This window comes from Haliotis cracherodii, unplaced genomic scaffold (genome assembly GCF_022045235.1).
Source record: "Haliotis cracherodii isolate W230 unplaced genomic scaffold, xgHalCrac1.p SCAF_15, whole genome shotgun sequence".
NCBI lineage: Eukaryota > Metazoa > Mollusca > Gastropoda > Lepetellida > Haliotidae > Haliotis > Haliotis cracherodii.
Genome location: NW_027266270.1, coordinates 20372939 through 20391074, shown reverse-complemented (window position 1 = coordinate 20391074; position 18136 = coordinate 20372939). Strand labels below are relative to the sequence as shown.

Here is an 18136-nt window from a genome sequence, read left to right as displayed (position 1 = left end):
AATGAACACAATGGGATACCTTCCACATTGGGTAATATCAGATATATACCCTCCCACTCAGGCTTTATGAAATATACTCCGATGTAGACTAAATGAACCATACACTCCCACATAGGCTAAAGGAATTATACACTCCCTATGCTAGATGAGATGGTAATACAAAGAAATACAAAAAGACACTGATAAAGTGATGTGTGCAGTGCTAGCTGATGTTTGTTGATGCAATACACTCCTGTATACATTCTTTGTGTATAGTATGCTCCCATGTTGGATAACATCTTCAGTACCTTCCTTCTTACGTTATTGATGTATAAAGTACTCTGTAGATATTCGTTTTACACTCCCAAGGTGAGGCTGAATGTTCAGCATGACCGTAAACATTGACATATTTACCTCATCACAGAGATGATTGCCCTCCTCTGCAGTTATCAATATTTCATTCTGGCCACTTTTACACCCCATTTTCCGACTTGTAATGATATAGGTTTTTCCCCTCTTCTTTTGAAGACTAAGTTCTGCTGGAGTGGTTCTGATGATGGGTTTTACACTCTGTTTATATTTGGAACCTCAGGCCAAGATGGTTTGATTGAAAACGTGCAGAGATAAGTTTCCATCTTGAGGACATCTGATTATATCTTAATGTGGCTACATGGATCTGTATGTCAGGCTGGTGTGTGTTGTAGCACCTGTGAAAGTGTTTACTCGGTTTGTGTTGGGGAACTTATTACACGAGAGGCTGCAGATCCGCTAGGATACACCGGTAAATGACGGAACATAAAATATCTGGCAGTCTTGTCAGAGACTTCCCGGTACATATCTCCTAACGGAGCTGAACATAGACACTGAATTCTTGCCAGTTAATCCGCTTCAGATAGACAGCCCCTCAGAAATAGCTACACCTATGCTATGTAATCCTCCTTTGTGTTGAAAATACCTGCAACTATCAAGGGGATACTAGTCAATGTCTCAACATAGACTGACCTTTCCTGAGCTGTCGATGGACCCTCATTAATGAGGGATTGATGCTGTAGACGGAAGTGTTGGTCTGACTGTTTTAAAAATGCTTGATGTTTTACTCAGAGGGCAGTGTTTGAAAATTAAGGATCAAAGTCAATGGGTCCCTTTTGTAAGTCAGCACTCTGATGTTTAAAATTATTGATTGAGCTGGTCCCCAGATAAAAACACTACAACAGCTAGCTTTAAGGAAGCCCAGACACACCAATGTTATATCCATAAAAGATATGTCCTTAACGGCAGAAAACTATTGAAAGATATAAGTAAAAATGATAATATTGAAGGGAATGATTTAACACGCGACTTTTAAAAACTACAATGAAATGAATTAATTTTGTTTTATGCCACTGTCAACAATATTCGGGCTGTATCAATGCAATGTGTGTTTAATCAAGTCAGAGCCAAGGAAACTTGTGGTTGACGAAATGATCAACATTCCTGGCTGAGGTAAATGTAGCCTTGCTCCAAGGCTTAACTAAAAGTTGATAAGTCCATGGATGTGTAGTAATTCTAGGGGCAACTTGTTCTTGTTATTTATATAAACTATAAATAATGATTTTAAACTAATAATTTTTGCTTTAGAGACTTGTGCAAGTCTAAGATAAATGTCAGAGTAATTTCAGTGTCCATACAAGTCATGAACCCAAACAGGATGAGCTTGCTTAAGCTGTATTCACTGAAGACATGGTTTAAACCTTATAGTCTGATAGGTGTCGGGGAGATATTGGCAGTTGTCAACCATCAGCACATGCTGCAGGTATGTTCCTTGTTACACTGTGGCTGGTCGGAGAACATTGTGATCATAGACAGCATACCACATGGGAGTACGTTCACCTCAAGCTTGTGCAGCTGGTATTCAGCTCGAGGCCATGGAGAGGCAATTAAAAAAATCACTGTTAAGATATCAGATGTCTGATTCGTTGTTGATACCAAACTTAGAGCAAACCGATTAATCAGAGAGATTAGGTTTACCAGATATTAAACTATAAGTTTCTTGTGCTGGTGCAACTTGGTTATGTTAAACTTGTATACTGAACATAAAAATTATTTTGAATTGGGTTTTTAAAAACAACTAGTTGGAACATATTGTTGAAATATTGCTTGCTTTTTATCATATTATTCTTATTATTATTGTTTATTTATTTTTATTAATATCTTGTGAAACAACTTAGTTAATTACTTCTCAAATTCATTTTTTTTGTCGAGTTAATTTATCAACAGTACTTGATAATTGCTTCCCCACATTACTTATTGTGCTCCTGTTCGGTTCTATCCTCAGGAGAATGAGATGCACGATCAATCAGTGTTGCTGCTTTGTTGAGCTAGACTTTAATACTGTGAAAATAAGCAGATACCTTCTGTTCTAATAGACTCAAGTAGTGTCCTGTGAGTGTAATTGCATCTTAGAATGCAACATCGTTTGTGGGGGGCATACAGGTAGGCTGCGAGTGGTGGGGGTTGTGGAGTGTGAGGGCAACATCGTTTGTAGGGGACATACAGGTAGGCTGCGAGAGCTGGGGGTTGCGGAGGGAGGGGTAACATCGTTTGTGGGGGACATACAGGTAGGCTGCGAGAGCTGGGGGTTGTGGAGGGAGGGGGCAACATCGTTTGTGGGGGACATACAGGTAGGCTGCAAGAGCTGGGGGTTGTGGAGGGAGGGGGCAACATCGATATCGTTGGTGGAGGACATACAGGTAGGCTGCGAGAGCTGGGGGTTGTGGAGGGAGGGGGCAACATCGTTTGTGGGGGACATACAGGTAGACTGCGAGAGCTGGGGGTTGTGGAGGGAGGGGGAAGTCAGGTTTACACATCAGTGTTTGCATAATGAATATAAATATCTGCAGTGAGAAATAATTTTACCTCAGTGTTTATACAGTTGCATAAAAATTTTGGCAAAATGTCAGGTACAACCTTGGGTTACTGGAGTTGTGCTGGGCAAGACATTGCCTAGTGATGTGTTACATGCAAATATTACCAGCATGTATTACGCAAGTGTAAGGAAGCTGTAGGGTTAAGCTTTGATCTCTTTGGTATATTATCAAAGTTATACATATTGTCCAATCAATGTGTAATATTAAAGTATCATGCTTGTGTAAGGCACCAAGCCCTGCAAGTGAGCTGGGATATACTTTTTGGGGATGAACAATGACAAGGAGTTTTGCAATATCCAAGTTTTGAGCTCTGGTTGAAGCATTTAGCACTAGAGTTGAGATTGGGTACACAACGTCCGGAAACTGCCACCTAGTATATATATTGTCCTGACACTACTACATGTCTTGTGCGGAAGCAGAATCCAATCTAGCAGTGCAGCAGTATGCAAGCTTAAATCACCTTTAAATCAAATATTGAATCCTTTGATACGATCAAATGTTTGATTTAGATACACCAGAACTAGTTTGGCTCCCAAAGTCCTGAAAAGAGAGGCTAAAGAAAGGAATTGATTTTCAGTAAAGGTTTCCATCCTCTACATTTGCTCTTCCCAAGTTTTGTCAAATGCAATTCCAGGTCAAAAGTTCCACTTGCCAAATGTTAACAAACTTAAGACATAATGGATTTGTTTTTATTTTTCACCGTTGGTGCATATTACTACGTGAGTTTGATGCTCCAGAGAGCTAAGAGAGTTCAAATAATTAAGTTATTCCAGCAGCTATTTTAGGGTGCCATTAGGGACAAAGTTGGGCTGTCATTATCTGGCGAAAGATCAGTTCCAGTGAGGAAATGGTGGTGCACTCACTCTTCCCCCACTCTCTCTCTTAGACCCAGGCCACTGAGTGACTGCTGAGAGTAGTGAGACTCGCACCCCTGTTTTCTCCTTAATGTGCATATACGTATTTCCTTACAAAATCAACATCTTCTCAGAGGGCAATTGCTATGTACACTGTGTTTTTGTTGTAGCTGTGTTGTCTCCATTGAGATAATAGATGGTAACTATATCCCTGTATGTTGTTTTCAGGAATTTATGCCACCTTCATAAGTGTCATAGTGGTGATTTTGCTAGAAACCTATCACAGTAAGACACATTTTCATGATGTTATCAACTTGTGATGACTTTCTGCTGTGTCAGTATCCAATTTTAAAGGACGATTTCTAATTTTGAGTTTGCATCAGAAATTGAAACTATTGATAAAATTTTGATGTCAATTTATCTCAAGAAATTATCTGACTCAGAAAATAGACTCTTTTGTCGTGATCAAAATATCAAATATGATCTGTTTGTGGGCAGTTTATGTGCAGATAATTGCTTTTGTGATGGCTACTTCTGGATACAGAAGGAAGGGTACTTATTGTTGAGTTTTATGGCAATGTGCTGTTTGTAGGTGAACAGTTGCAGTATTAAAGGAAAGGAAGCATGTCATTGATATGCGCTTAGTGTCATTAGCTGTTTGCCTAAAGATGCTTTTTGTAGTGACTTCTCCGTAACTTTACAATTCTCAAAATATGTGTCGAAAACAAACAAAAAATGAAAGTGAAAGCGTTTACCTCTGCGGTTGCTTCAGCTTGAGTTACCTGCACGGTAAAGCTGTTAACATTTTACACTGTTTTATCTGTGAACTCTCCTAATGTTGCAGCATTACACTTATAGTCTAGGTTTCAAACATGGCTATTTTTTTAATCATTCATTTCCGTTGAGAAACAGTTTCCCTTGTGTTACAACCATTGTCTTTGTTTACGAAGAGATATATCTAAGAGTAGTTGGGTCCTAAGGTTCTGTCTGCACTTCTTCCCTACCTTTTCATTCTGCATACAAACATGGTCTTTTTGCACCACTTCAGGGTAAATCCAGAAAGGACTGCCTCCACTTTTGCACTTAACTTTTATAGGTGGTGTTCGTAATTAAGTCGGGGTCAATTAGTGATAAGTGTAGAAACATCTCCGTGTCTTACCTTCTCATCCCCCCATACAAACAGCGCCCGGTTCGTGTGCATCACTAGTCCAGGACCATTCTGTTGCGTACATCCCTGTCCTGGCTACGTTCACATCCTAGTATCCTTGTTCGTTAGTATCCAAGTAAACTCCCATTCTCTTTCATTGCGTACTTCATGGTCCTGATGGGGGCTGCACATAGTAACTACTACACCTTGGCTTTCTGCTCCCCGTCAGCAGGTAGGCGATGCACGGCAGGTCTTAAATGATTCACGGAGAAAGGTCGCCAAGTTTTTGGCGATGATTCCAGGTTTGAAGTATAGTTCGTTTCTGGTGAATCCTTGACGAAGATGCCACAATGTTTACTCACAACAGCTTGATCTATATAGCCAGGTCTGCTGACAGATGGGCAAATGTAAAGTAGGGCTTGTCTACAAGTCTAGCTAGCTAACACACTACATGTGCTGCAAGCCTACAGTGGGTGTACCTCACCTTCTTGCGGTCACAACTCGTACTCCTGCACCAACCTTCACAAGGCGATATTCACCACCGCGATCACACCTGCAATCTGTCACGCAATCACAGATCGAAGATCAAAGACTTCAATTGTGCTTGCAATTGTAGCAAGGTGATTTGTTTCATTTTCTAATTAGGACGATGCAATCAAATCTGTCCCATACCATTCCTATGTTTGAGGACATTGCAGTGTCACCTGGTATCCAGTGATGGGATAGAGGGGAGCTTGTGACAGACCAGTTGTATAAATACACAGGCAATGTCCAAATCTACCAATGTTATAATATCAGGTGTTGGTTTCTCTTTCAACACCCAGGACTCTGTGGCATCTGATTTATTGTCAGGAATTTCAAGAATCAGATTCAATAAATTTCATACTTTTTTGTTTTGGCGCCACTGAATCTTCTGATGACAAGCTGTTGGGAATGATCAACACAAAGTGCCTATGATCATCTCATTTCTTCCCTGAAGGATGCAATTGTTTCAGTGTTAGAAAAAATCTCTCTGTGAAATGATTCACAATTTGCCAGCCTCACCAGTTCAGACCTTTGTCAGTTTTACAAGAACAAAACGGCTCGACCTGGCAGGATCAACATAAGTCAGAATCCATACAACGGTAATATAGTGTGAACACTGAACGGAACAGAAAACTATTGTCAATAAGGTATCTTGGAGACTATGAGATATTGAACCAGTAGTCGTCAACAAACATTGAATAAAGTAGTTTTCCTGCTCAATACATGATTGATTTTCATACTCAGATGCTCCAAAACTGGCCTCTATTGTTACATGTTTGATTTATTATTTCTCATAAGTTAGATTATGATCTGGAAATTACAGTCCCTGGATATTTCATTATGTAGATTCTATTATTGCAGAAGAAAATTCTTTTTAACGATAAATAAATCCTGCAGTAAGCTTTCAGAATGTAATTGTTCAGTTTTCATGGAATTAAGCAAATTCAAAAATATTTAAAAGCCAGCCAGCCAGCAGTTGATAAACTGAGTCTTTGAAGTCATGGCTGCTGTAATCAGAGGTCTAAAGTGAGGTTAAGTTGGCCCACATGGGATAGACAAATTGGATCAAAATGCTAATATGGTTGCATTAATGTTTGAATTTTTTTTACCAGTCACCCTAGTCTAGACATTGCTCCAGCCAATATCTCAGGGAGAACCATTCTCCTGCCCATCGAGGCACTTGCTTGCTCCCTGGTGAGACAGTTGCACAGACATGTATGCAAGGACAAACCGTCAGTGGTCCACCATCATGAATTGCTCTGGTGCAACGCTGCGAGGAGATATACGAGATTCCTGGCAGGAATTATGAAGCTACATGTGGTCCCCAGATCCTGTTAGTTCTTGTTGGATCAACTGCACTGTGGAGTGCCTCTGCACTTCCTACACATATATTCCTCTTGACCTGGTCAAAAACTTCTGGCACACTTTCAGGTTCTTTTTCCCTCAAAAATGTCACGTGAAATATCCTCCATCAACAGATACAAACCCAGTCCAAGACCGTTTGCACATATATATCCAGTGTTTGCAGAGTTATCCACACTCCTTGCCAGAAGTACCCATTGTAAACTCCGAAGTATGCCTTGAACTGGAGATCGTGCTCCTTTAGATTGTCATAATACCTACATCTGTTGCAAGTGATCAATGTACCTGTTTCATACTCTGCCTTTCACCAATTATTCCCCATCCAAGTCTCTATGTAAACACTTCTTGATTGGGAAAAGGCTGCGTCCATTAGGTCTCCCAATCTAACTCGTTATTTCTTGTCAAAGACAACACTAGATTGAGAGGGAGACGTGGGTGAGTAGACAGAAGATGCGAAGGTTCCTGATTGTAACAAATGCAATGGATGGAAAGACATGATTGCTGTATCAGGACCATGTCCGTGGCATGTGTATGTACACCCAAAGCTGTGACACAGCTTTTGTGGTTATAATTTACACTTCCCGATAAGCGTCAAGGTTTTATTAACAGGTGAAACTCGTAATGCAAACTGCGGTCAATTAATGTGAGCATGAAATGTTTGAAATCAATACAGATGCACTTTGTCAATGAAAAACCTTTTGAAATGACAGTGGTATGTATTAATTTCTCCACAATGTTAATAATCCTTTGTCAATGATATGAAAATTGCATCCGACATTCAAACGATAAATTATGGCTGTTATTAAGGTATTTTTTACAGCCTACTTTCCTGATAATAGTCTACACAAGTTAGTTCTTTGAGAGAGGCCAGCAGCCTGTCAGCCAATGAGATGTGCATAACTTGCTGCTAAAACCAGCAGGCTTCCTTTCCCAGAACAGGCAAGGTGGTTGGTGTCCCATGTTTCTGAATTATAGGCTTTAAGCTCTTCACCTGGGGGGGGGGGGCGGGGGGCGGGGGGCGGCCAGGTGGCCCAGTCGTCTTAGGCGCCCCGATTAGCTGTGCAGAGTTGCCCTTGGGCACGCCAGAAACCTATGATAGTGGGTTCGAATCCCGGTTCGCCCCAATTATGTTTAAGGTTTGTCAGCACCATACCCGTGCTCGTGGGTTTCACCGACGTGGTAAATGTCTGAGACCTGCATCACATCCGGCTTTCCTCCCACATTAAGCTGACACGCCGCGAATAACTGGAAGCGACGTTAAAAGCGGCGTTAAACACAACTCACTCACTCCCTCACTCACTCTTCTCCTGTGGCAACCAGTGGGGTAGCCAAGTGGATGAAGGTATTGCTTGGTTAGGCCTGGGTTCAATTCCCCATGTTGGTATAAAGAGTGAAGCCCGTTTCTGGAACTTACACTCTTCATCTACGGCCTACACTACTTTGTAGGGGAGGGATCTTTGAATGTCTTAGGACAAGGTTGATGATCATGAAGTTCATTTGCTTCTTCACCTGTTGACTTGATGACAGTTGGGTTCTTCCTGATAATTCAGAGCTGGATGTAAGGAACTTGATTTAACTTGCACCAGGTGCATGTTCACGAGAAAACCTAGTCGCACCAGACAAAACCAGGTTGCACCATCATCAAAATTGAAACATGGATGCACAAACTAGGCTAAATATATATAGTCTCAGATCTCTAATGACTCTCATGATTTTTGATACAGTTAGTACTTACTGTGAACAGAATTTTTGAGGCATTGTTATCAATGGCAACTGTCATATGCACTTTCTTCAGTATGTTCTTAGTCACCAGCATTCCTGGTCATAGAAGAAACTGACACATTTGAACAACCCTTCCGCTACCACTGCCTACGACTGTCATGGGATTTACTATCAGCAGCAGAACAGCTTGTTGGGACGGCAAAAAAATGTCTTTAGTGACTTTGCTTCTTGCTTGTTCTGATTTTCATTCATAACATCCAAGAAAGATGAAGCATCAACACTAACATGTGCCAGAAAACTAGGCTGGTCTGCTGCCAGTGTCACATAAATTAATGATGTGTTGCTGAACACATAATCTTTAAGCACCCCAATGTGGATGACGTCAGGCATGACAAATCCACATCACAAGGATTAGTGATTTTTGTTTGTCGTTTAACGACGCGCTCAGCAATATTCCAACTGTATGATGGCGGTCTGTAAATAATTGTGTCTGGCTCAGACAATCCAGTGATTGACATGAGCATAGATCTACACAATTGGGATACAATGATGTGCATCAACCCTGCCTGACCACCCCGATGTCATTTGTCCCCTCATACGACATGCATGGATCAATTCGTGATATAGTATGGTAAATATAGCCTGGAGGTCGTGTGTATTCAAAAATCGATGTGTGGAAAAATAAGGGTAAGTCAGACACAAATTTGATTATTCTTTTTACATGTACTCAGTTCAAGTAAGTTACGTTTTTCAATAATAGGTTGCACTGGTGCATGTTTTATATAGCTACGTCAAGCCCTATTATTTATTTTTCATAGCTGACCAGATATATCTATTAGCCTACACGAAGAATCCCTATCATCTATTTTATCTAAAAGTGGGGCAAATTATTTTTACTGAAAAATACCAATTTTGGTCAGTCGCGAACCATTACATGACTATTTTTACTGCATTCTGAAAAAATATCTGTTCTTAGTGAGTGTGCTAGTAACACTAAAGCTCAGATTATTTCCCAAAGGTACGACATGAGCATGAATGAATGTTACAAGTTGGGCTGTGAGCAAGCATTCGTTCTCACAACTCACAGTATTTTTGCTCATTTAAAGGGATGTAGGTGATTTGGGAAGGGAGCAAGAAATGTATCAATCAGCGAGTATTTGTTCTGTAAACAGAAGTGATAGCAATGAAACACAGATGGGACCGGCAGTCAGAAAACCTGTATTGTTTCTGCAGTAAACACAACACAAACAATAACCCAAGCTTTGCCAAACAAATAATTGCCATGATATACATGCGTTGACCCCTTAGACATGCTGCCCTTGCTCCGACAGGCATTTATAGGGGAATTCTTCTTGCTTCTACAGGGGAGTTGCCCTGTTTCTTCAAGGGTGGCGCTGATGTAATCATTCAGGTGTAACTTCCACGGAATTTTGTGATGGTGCATATCATATGTTTAAGTCATTATTCTTTATGTTGTTGAAAGATTTGTCTGCTGGCTGAACCTGGGGTACTGTTGGAAGATGGTGAGCCTGGTTGATAATGTAACAGAGAGTTGTTGGGATGGAGAATCAGTGCTGGATGCTGAATGAGTTCTGGAATTCAGTGTGAAAGTGGGATTCTGAGTGATGGGATTCTGTACTGGATAGGATGGGATGAGATGAGATCAGTGTCGTCCATTCCTGGATTTTGTTCTCTTTTTTTTTTATTTATGAAATGTGGATCAGTGTTTGGGATTCTTCCAAGGGATGAATTCTGTTGAGGAATGGGATTCAGTCTTATATTTCTGAGATGGTTTGGGATAGGTATTGGATGGGATTTTTATGAGTGATGTGGTTAAGTTTTAGATGTTTCAAGGGATATGATTCTGTTGATATTGACGAGGAATACGTCATAATCTTGGATGAGATTTTAGGTGCAGATGTGGTTCAGTGATGTTTAGTCCATGAAGGGATTTTGTCTAAATGTAATTAAGACATGATCTGGCACTTTAGGCTGGGATCTGAGATGTGAATATCAGCCTTGGAGGGTACTTCAGTGATAATCTTTGTCTAATGTTGTCATGGCAAGTGTATTCTACAAAGGAAAATGATTGACTTTTGCACAGCAGAATATCACAAGTCACCAGCAGTTTCTTTTCGCCAACGTTGATGCCAAGCAAATGAATGGCTGTACATCATCAAGCCCGATTAATAAGCAGGTTGAGATTCTGAACTTTCCATTGATGCCAAGCTGCATATTTCCGCGTCTCGGATGTAATATAGACACTACTATCTACTGATGGAAATTGCAAGTACAGGCAGTGTGTGTGTGTCCCTTCAACGGTGATTAAGACTGCAGCCGGCTACTTAAACAGAACTAACGACACACATCACACAGCTGGAAACTGGACTAGATTGTGTCATTCACTGTAAATACAGTTTAATCAATACACAACCGTGATATATTTCAATACTAACGATATTAACACAAAGTCGCATTTTAAGTGCAAAGGCAGAACGTAATATTGCCAGTATTATTCAGCCAACCATTGAGACTTGTTTTTTCAATTTGTTCTCCAAAGTATTATTAATGATTGAAAATAGATGTGCAGTATCATTAGGGGGTGATACAGGGACAACGTGAGTGATGATAGGAATAACGGAGGGAGAACGGGTGCATCGAGAAAACGATGATGGTGGGAAAATTGAGAAGTAACCCACATGAGAGCCTGGTAGTCGCACCACAGTGATCAATTGTAATGTAAGCATACAATTACGCTATAATTGACATGTACAATTAATTGTATTCATGAAACGTGTTTTGGCCGAGGTGGCATTTTGATGAAGATCATTGGATGTAATTTGCCCACTCAACTCAACATGTCTGGCTAGGTTCAGAGATTTTGCACCAGGCATGAGGATGAATCTATTGGAAGTGAGGATGCAGAGTGGCCAGTCGACACACGATGTTCTGTAGACAGTAAAGCTCTAGAAAGGTCTGTGAAGGAGGACAAGTTTTAAAAAGAATTCTAACCTTCCTGAAATAGATTAGCTGCCACAGACAGACGCTGCCATTTATTTCCTAAGTAGGGAGGTTATTACACCAACCTACATGTCCATCTGGAGGAAAAATATTCAAGTCACTTCACACGGAACTGATCGTGAAGATTGGGTCCATTTTGTTTAATTCTGATCACAAATTGTTATTTGTTCTGTTGCAAATGGTTTTGGAAAACTTGCAGCTTGAGTAAGCAAAATATAAGAAATGTGATCTAAATTACAAATTATGGTTTATTTGGACTTTTGCTAAGATTGAAGAAAAAAACATTGACAAAGCTAACGATCAGAGCAATAAGATGGTTTTGATGGATTCATATGGAGCAAGAGAAAGGCTTCCCTTGAGTCAAGTTATAATGCTGAGTGAAGCGGAATGAATTAACTAGTTGGGCTGGTACGGGAGACGACATGGTACAACCGATACTGTTAGGTCCCGAAACAAAGATATAAAATGTCCTGCTTGATTGAGTTGAATTGTTCAACGAACCAGCAGTAGTACATGCAAGATTTGTATTTTATTGATAGCTATTCCATTTTGGTCCCAAACAGGAAATTTTTGCGTGTTATTATTGGCCACCGGGGGACCGACATGCCATTATCACAGACTTATTGTTTGGGGCATGATTGACAGCTTGGAAGCGACTGAAATAGGTTAGGTGAAATCTGCGCACATTACGTCATTCATGGCCTTCACGACACTGTCTCTGGGAGCTGCCTGTTGCCCAGACAGCCTGAGAGAACCCCGACCAGTTTCACTGTTATGCCATTTAGTAATCTGATGATAAAGCAATAAACTAAAGAATTGAAGCCCTCAATAAGAAGAGGGCTGCTTTTCATTGAAGTGGTGTTAGGATGATTTGGATTTGATAAGATTCCTCATTCCTGGACCAAATGTTTGGGTATGATTGTATTGTTAGGTGATTAGGCTGAATTTATTGTTGTACTTATTATTAATGTTGGATAGAGCAGTATAGTGTTCAATTTTCTGAACTTTGTAATTGGAAGAAATGCAATATCCAGGATTTTATTAGTATTTCCTTTATGTTGTATATCAGTCAGAGAAAGACATCTTGATTTCAATAAATCTGATTGTATAAACTATCCATTATCAGCAATTGCATTCTCCATGAACACCTTCCATGAGCACCTTCCACAAAACTTTTTGTCCCCACAGCCTGCTTCTTCTAGTTTTAAAACTGTTCCACGACATCTTGAAGCATGGATGTATTTGAAGCATGTGCTGCTCTAATGGTACCTGTTGCTGTTAAAAATTTTCAGTTTCAATATTTTTTGTGTTTCTATGGCAACATTTTGATGGAGAGTGGCGTTGGTTTCCAGGGCAAATCTACAGTGTCATCTTTAGTGTTTGAATTTGGCTTGAGATTCTTTGTCATTACCCCCCAGTGGTCCCTAGATTCAAATACTTTAACTCTTTCAACACAGTCAACCAGTCTCATGCACATATTTTGGCATTAAACATTGTTTTTGAGCCGAGGTGTCATTTGACTTACATTATACATGATCACTTGAAAAGATGTAACTTTGATGTAAGTTTGACAACTTTTAGATATATTTTTGTTGATTTTGTTTATAATGTTTGCATGAAACGTCTTTATTTTGTTCTTTGACATGTTTGATATGGACCCGTTGTCAAAACGTGTCCAAGAAAGAAAAAAAGAATTCCAATAACATTGCGGGAAATAGTGAATAAATTTTGATCTCTCGGTAAAATATGATGAATTGAAATGAAATACATATTTTAGACATTGTGAGTGAGTGATAGTTTTAATAAATGAATGATATGACAGGTAGGTTAATAAAATTATGCATTATTTTGACATGGCTACGGTGTTGTTGAAAGAGGTAAGAAAAAACCTCAAGGCCCAGGACTTCCCTTCATTTTTCAAATCCTCCACTTGGTGCTTGTATTTATCAAGCAAAGTAAAGCCTTGTGCTATAATTTCATTGCATACTTTGCAAAATTTGTTACTATATTCGACGTAATAAGCGCCCAGGGCGCTCTCAAAATTAGAAAAAGGGGGCTCTTACTAGAATATTATTTTAGTGAAAAAAACTGAGTTGAAAGAAAAATATCGTTATTCATGCTGAAATATTTATGTACGACAGATATATTTTTCCATAATTCAGTTACCCATAATTAAGGGTGCATATAACACATGAGTGCTTATTATACGCGAATAAATAAGTCTAGTGTACATTGATCAATTGGAAGGTGTGCTAATTGGGATTGTTCACTAGTCAATATCTTAGCAAATGTCACCATGGGCGCTTATTAGTGCGGGGCGCTTATTACGTCAAATACGGTAACTGGAAATAGTGTTTCAAGAGCAGATCGTTGAGACTAGTGAAGATTGTGTTCAAACTCATAACAAGTAATGCCATTACCTATTACGAAATTTTGCCCTTTGGATAATTTCTTTTCACCCCCAATATACTAAATTATTCTTGAAGAAGGTTCATGCTTTAATATTGGTGCATCAGCAATGTATCTCATCGAGATGTCACTTCACACAGAAGGCCATTCCTCTCTGCCGTGGTCAATGCAGGTCATTTGCAGTGGTTTCCTGTCAATGGAAGCGGATGTTTTTTTCCCTGACATGTCGTCCTCTCCCCACAGTGGTGCAGTGACATGGCCTCCTCTGTCTTTGCCTTCACTACAGATTTATCAGACTGGATTAATTGAGATTCGGAGGAGACATGATTCCTCACGACATACTCATAATATCATTTGTCAAGCGTGAGACTTTACCAATTTATTCTTTCCTGCATTGGCCAGAGGACATTTCGCATACAACAAAAATAAGCTGGATAAGTTATTTCTTTGTCTTTGTTGAAATTAGCTTGTCCACCCACTGAATTGCAAGCTTCTTTGACTAATGTGAGGCTTTTCTTTAGGAAATGAGTTCCAAAATGCAAAATAGACCAAAGAGTTAATAACATGTCTTCTTTCACATGTAGACAGGCAATTTAAGTGGATATTTTTTCTCCCAATTTTTATGTCATTTAGTGAGTCAATGTTGTAAAAAAGGCTTGCATTATCACAGGCAAAATATTGCTGACTTGTGTAAAATTATATCCACTTGCCCTCATCCACTTGCCCTCACTCACTCACTCACTGTTAGGGAAAGAAATTAACCAAGAAAGTCTATGAGCCTGAAGAGTAATAACATATAACAATACCCCTCAAACTGTTTGAGCTTGCCGTAAGAGGCGACTAAAGGCTTCGGGTGGTCAGTCTCACTGACTCGGTTGATGCATGTCATCGTATCCCAATTGCATGGATCGATGCTCATAATATCAATCACTGAATTGTCTGGTCCAGACTCGATTATTTACAGACCACCGTCATATAGCTGGGTGCTTGCCGTAAAAGGTGACTATGCTTGCCGTAAGAGGCGACTAACGGGATCGGGTGGTCAGGCTCGCTGACTTGGTTGATGCATGTCATCGTATCCCAATTGTCTGGTCCAGACTCGATTATTTACAGACCACCATCATATAGCTGGAATATTGCTGAGAGCGGCATTAACCAACCAAACTGTTCGAATTTCTACCAGCCGTCAGGATTCCTTTAACATTGGTGAAACTGGTCCAGGGCTCCAGGCTAGTGCTAATTTCTACCCCTGTACAAGCCCACACATGCATACCTAAACAGGCAGTGGATGCTTCACAAGGCCTCTGTTGTGGCTGTTACAGATGATAGTAGTGTCATTCTCTACATGGTTTATTAACATCATAAGCCTTTGATTCAATTTATCTCTCCTCCTAATGTGATAAATCTCATGTTCCAGATTACATTGATCCATGACCGGAGCGGAGGAAAACCACGAGGATATGCTTTCATCGAGTATGAACATGAACGAGACATGCATTGTGAGTATGACTGTAGCTATTTTCCATTTTCCCTTTGGGAGGCACCATTAATACTTCAGATTCTCTTACATATAGGAATCTGTCCATTTGTCAGTCTGTCAGTCTAAGTAGAAATGGATTAATGTGGATTATGTCCCAGGAGAGTATTTCAAGGGAAGATAACTCTGAGTTGCCTCACTAATTTACAGTTATTTTTTAAATAAACAAATCTGTAATTGACACCCTCATTGTTTCAACTTCTACCATAAAGGTCAATGGGCAATACAAAAAGTGATTTTGACCTTTTTTTAGCCGTGCTGATCAGTGTCGGGATAAAGGTCTTGTCTTCTCCCTGCTATGACTTAACAATATGTCACACATACACACAACACCACAATGTTAGTGCAATAATCTTCAACACGATGTTTAACCTAACCTTGCCAATACTTCACACTGTACTACTTTCAGGACCCGTGTATATCCGGGTTAGATAAGGTCTTCAGCAACTCCTACTTGTCACAAGAGGCCACTATACAATTAACAAAGCTTCTTTCAGCTGGACAGATAAAGTCCACTTAGCTGTCATGTAGCTGGAATATTGCTGACAAACAAACAAATTAGTGAGGATCTGGTTGATTATGTCATTGTACCCAACAGCGTTGATCGTTTGTCATGTCATCAACCACTGGTTTTCCTGGCCCAGTTTCAACAGATTCGATGTCAGGCAGAAGTATTTAAGCTGGAATATTGTTGACAAACAAACAAATCAGTGAGGATCAACTGTTGCAATGTGATCTGGTTGATTATGTCATTGTGCCCAACAGCGTTGATCGTTTGTCATGTCATCAACCACTGGTTTTCCTGGCCCAGTTTCAACAGAATCGATGTCACAGGCAGACGTAATAGTAGCTTGGATATTGCTGAATGCAGCTGCATAAACCAAACTCCATTCATTGACTATTCCATGCTTGGAGTCGGCTGATCTCATGAATGGCTCCTTGTTGATCAGACTGCTGGGCCGCCCATGTTGGTCTCTGGCCTCGTAAAATTGTAAATCAATTAGAGGGTTGGCTCCATGACAGTGCTGTGGAGTTATTGCCCCTTGTCCTATTCTGATGCATTTACATTAAATTCCAGCCTCTATACACCTATCGACAATACCACATAGGATTTCCTATTATTTCTCATCAGACACGGAAATGTTTCACGTGAAGTAATAGGGTTTGCAAACAATTCGGATCCTAAGTATAATTCTCCTTATTTACGAGAATAAAATGATTGGAGCGTCCTGTGTCTGGATGCGGCTCTTGATTACACAAAATCACTTCTTCATAGAAATTGTTTCCGGTTAGTCGAATACTACAAAGCAAGGTTGTTTTGTATGTTTAAAAAGAAATTATTTCTGTTTTCATGATCCTAGTAGGTAGTTCTGTCACAAATAGGACTACAAAGGGGAGAGAGTTTTGTGTTATGAAATGGAAAATACAGTCAGCAACTTTTTTCCATCAAAGAGAAAAATAAATTGTATCACATTGAGAAAAAATGTTTTTAGTTATTATCTTATAATTTCGGAATAAAAATAGAAATTTGAAATTTTTCTTGTTCCTAAATGGGAAATCGTTTATGTATCAAAATTTGCCAACAGATATGAAATACGAGTTTTTTTGACATTTCTAATGGAAGGTTTAAGTTATAAGAAAGTGCTATTTCCGGTACAGGACCACCTGCTTGTTTCAACGAATTATGCAACAGATCATCTTGACAGACGCCAGACACAGAAATAGAGTAGTGGAAATCAATAACGCTCGATCACGGCCCATGTGTTGCCTCGATCAATGACAATGATCGTTAGAACTACCAAAGTCGTCATATTAGTCGCCCAGGGTTCATGAAAAATGTGCAAGGGTGACTGCTCCTGAGCAGATATGTCCGTTTGCTATAAAACAACATATGTTACAGACGGGAAGGAGATCTATTGCTTCAGGACAATTTTATTTTGTTTTCAAAACATGTGCAGAATTGTTATCGGAACAGGTGCTTTATATGTTGAATACAGTATTCTGCTTATAGAAGGTTAGGGAAACAGGTTTCATCAAGGTGCAGGTCTTGGTAAGAAGTGATGTATTTATACAGGCAAGGATGGGAGGTAGCAGTTGGAAGTGCTTCTTAGACCTCCCCCAATTTGCTTAATTAATATCCTGTAGTGTTAACAACCAGGCAGTTACTTTCCGATTTAGCCAGTTTTGATGGATTAAACTTGTCAGCTTTTATGCTGCGGTAAATAAGGATGGGATATCAGGTTTTCCCCATTGCCATTGATGTAAGGGGAATTTTATCACAGGAATAGAAGTTGAGGTTGTTGGACAACATTTTATTTTCACGTAGGTTTGGTTGAATCAAACATTTATTGCCAGTCCGGGTTGTCCATTATAATCCAAATCAAGGGCTGTGCTTTAAAGATGAAACGTAAACCCTTCTTCATCAACCTGAACTTGAAGCATTTACATTACAGTCTCTATGAAGTGGTAGAAAACAGCTTTAAAGACAGAGCAAGCTTAAGGCTAACAGAAACTTGATCATGTTTTGTGTGGAGTATTGCTCCAGCTAAAGAAATGCCACTATGATGTGTTGAAAAACATAATGAGTGAGCGAGCAAGCGAGCCCCACAGCCACACTCCATGTGATGGCATGTTCAGTGCAATATAGCATCAGTTAGGGGCGTTGGATGTAGCT

At 39.8% G+C, this 18136-nt stretch overlaps 2 protein-coding genes across 3 annotated transcripts in view; one reads left to right on the top strand and one right to left on the bottom strand.

The window, feature by feature from the left end:
• The window catches only part of LOC139462363 (potassium voltage-gated channel subfamily A member 1-like), a 169947-nt gene extending 164583 nt beyond the window's left edge, over nucleotides 1-5364 (bottom strand). For both annotated transcript variants that reach the window (XM_071244040.1, XM_071244041.1), the window contains exon 1: nucleotides 4899-5364. In XM_071244040.1, the coding sequence (XP_071100141.1) occupies nucleotides 4899-4940 (42 nt within the window). In that variant the 5' untranslated portion in view covers nucleotides 4941-5364. The remainder of the gene's footprint in view (nucleotides 1-4898) is intronic.
• Nucleotides 1-18136, top strand: part of LOC139462364 (U1 small nuclear ribonucleoprotein 70 kDa-like) — a 117387-nt gene that overhangs the window by 81908 nt on the left and 17343 nt on the right. The window contains exon 6 of the mRNA XM_071244042.1: nucleotides 15343-15424. Within this exon, the coding sequence (XP_071100143.1) occupies nucleotides 15343-15424 (82 nt within the window). The remainder of the gene's footprint in view (nucleotides 1-15342; nucleotides 15425-18136) is intronic.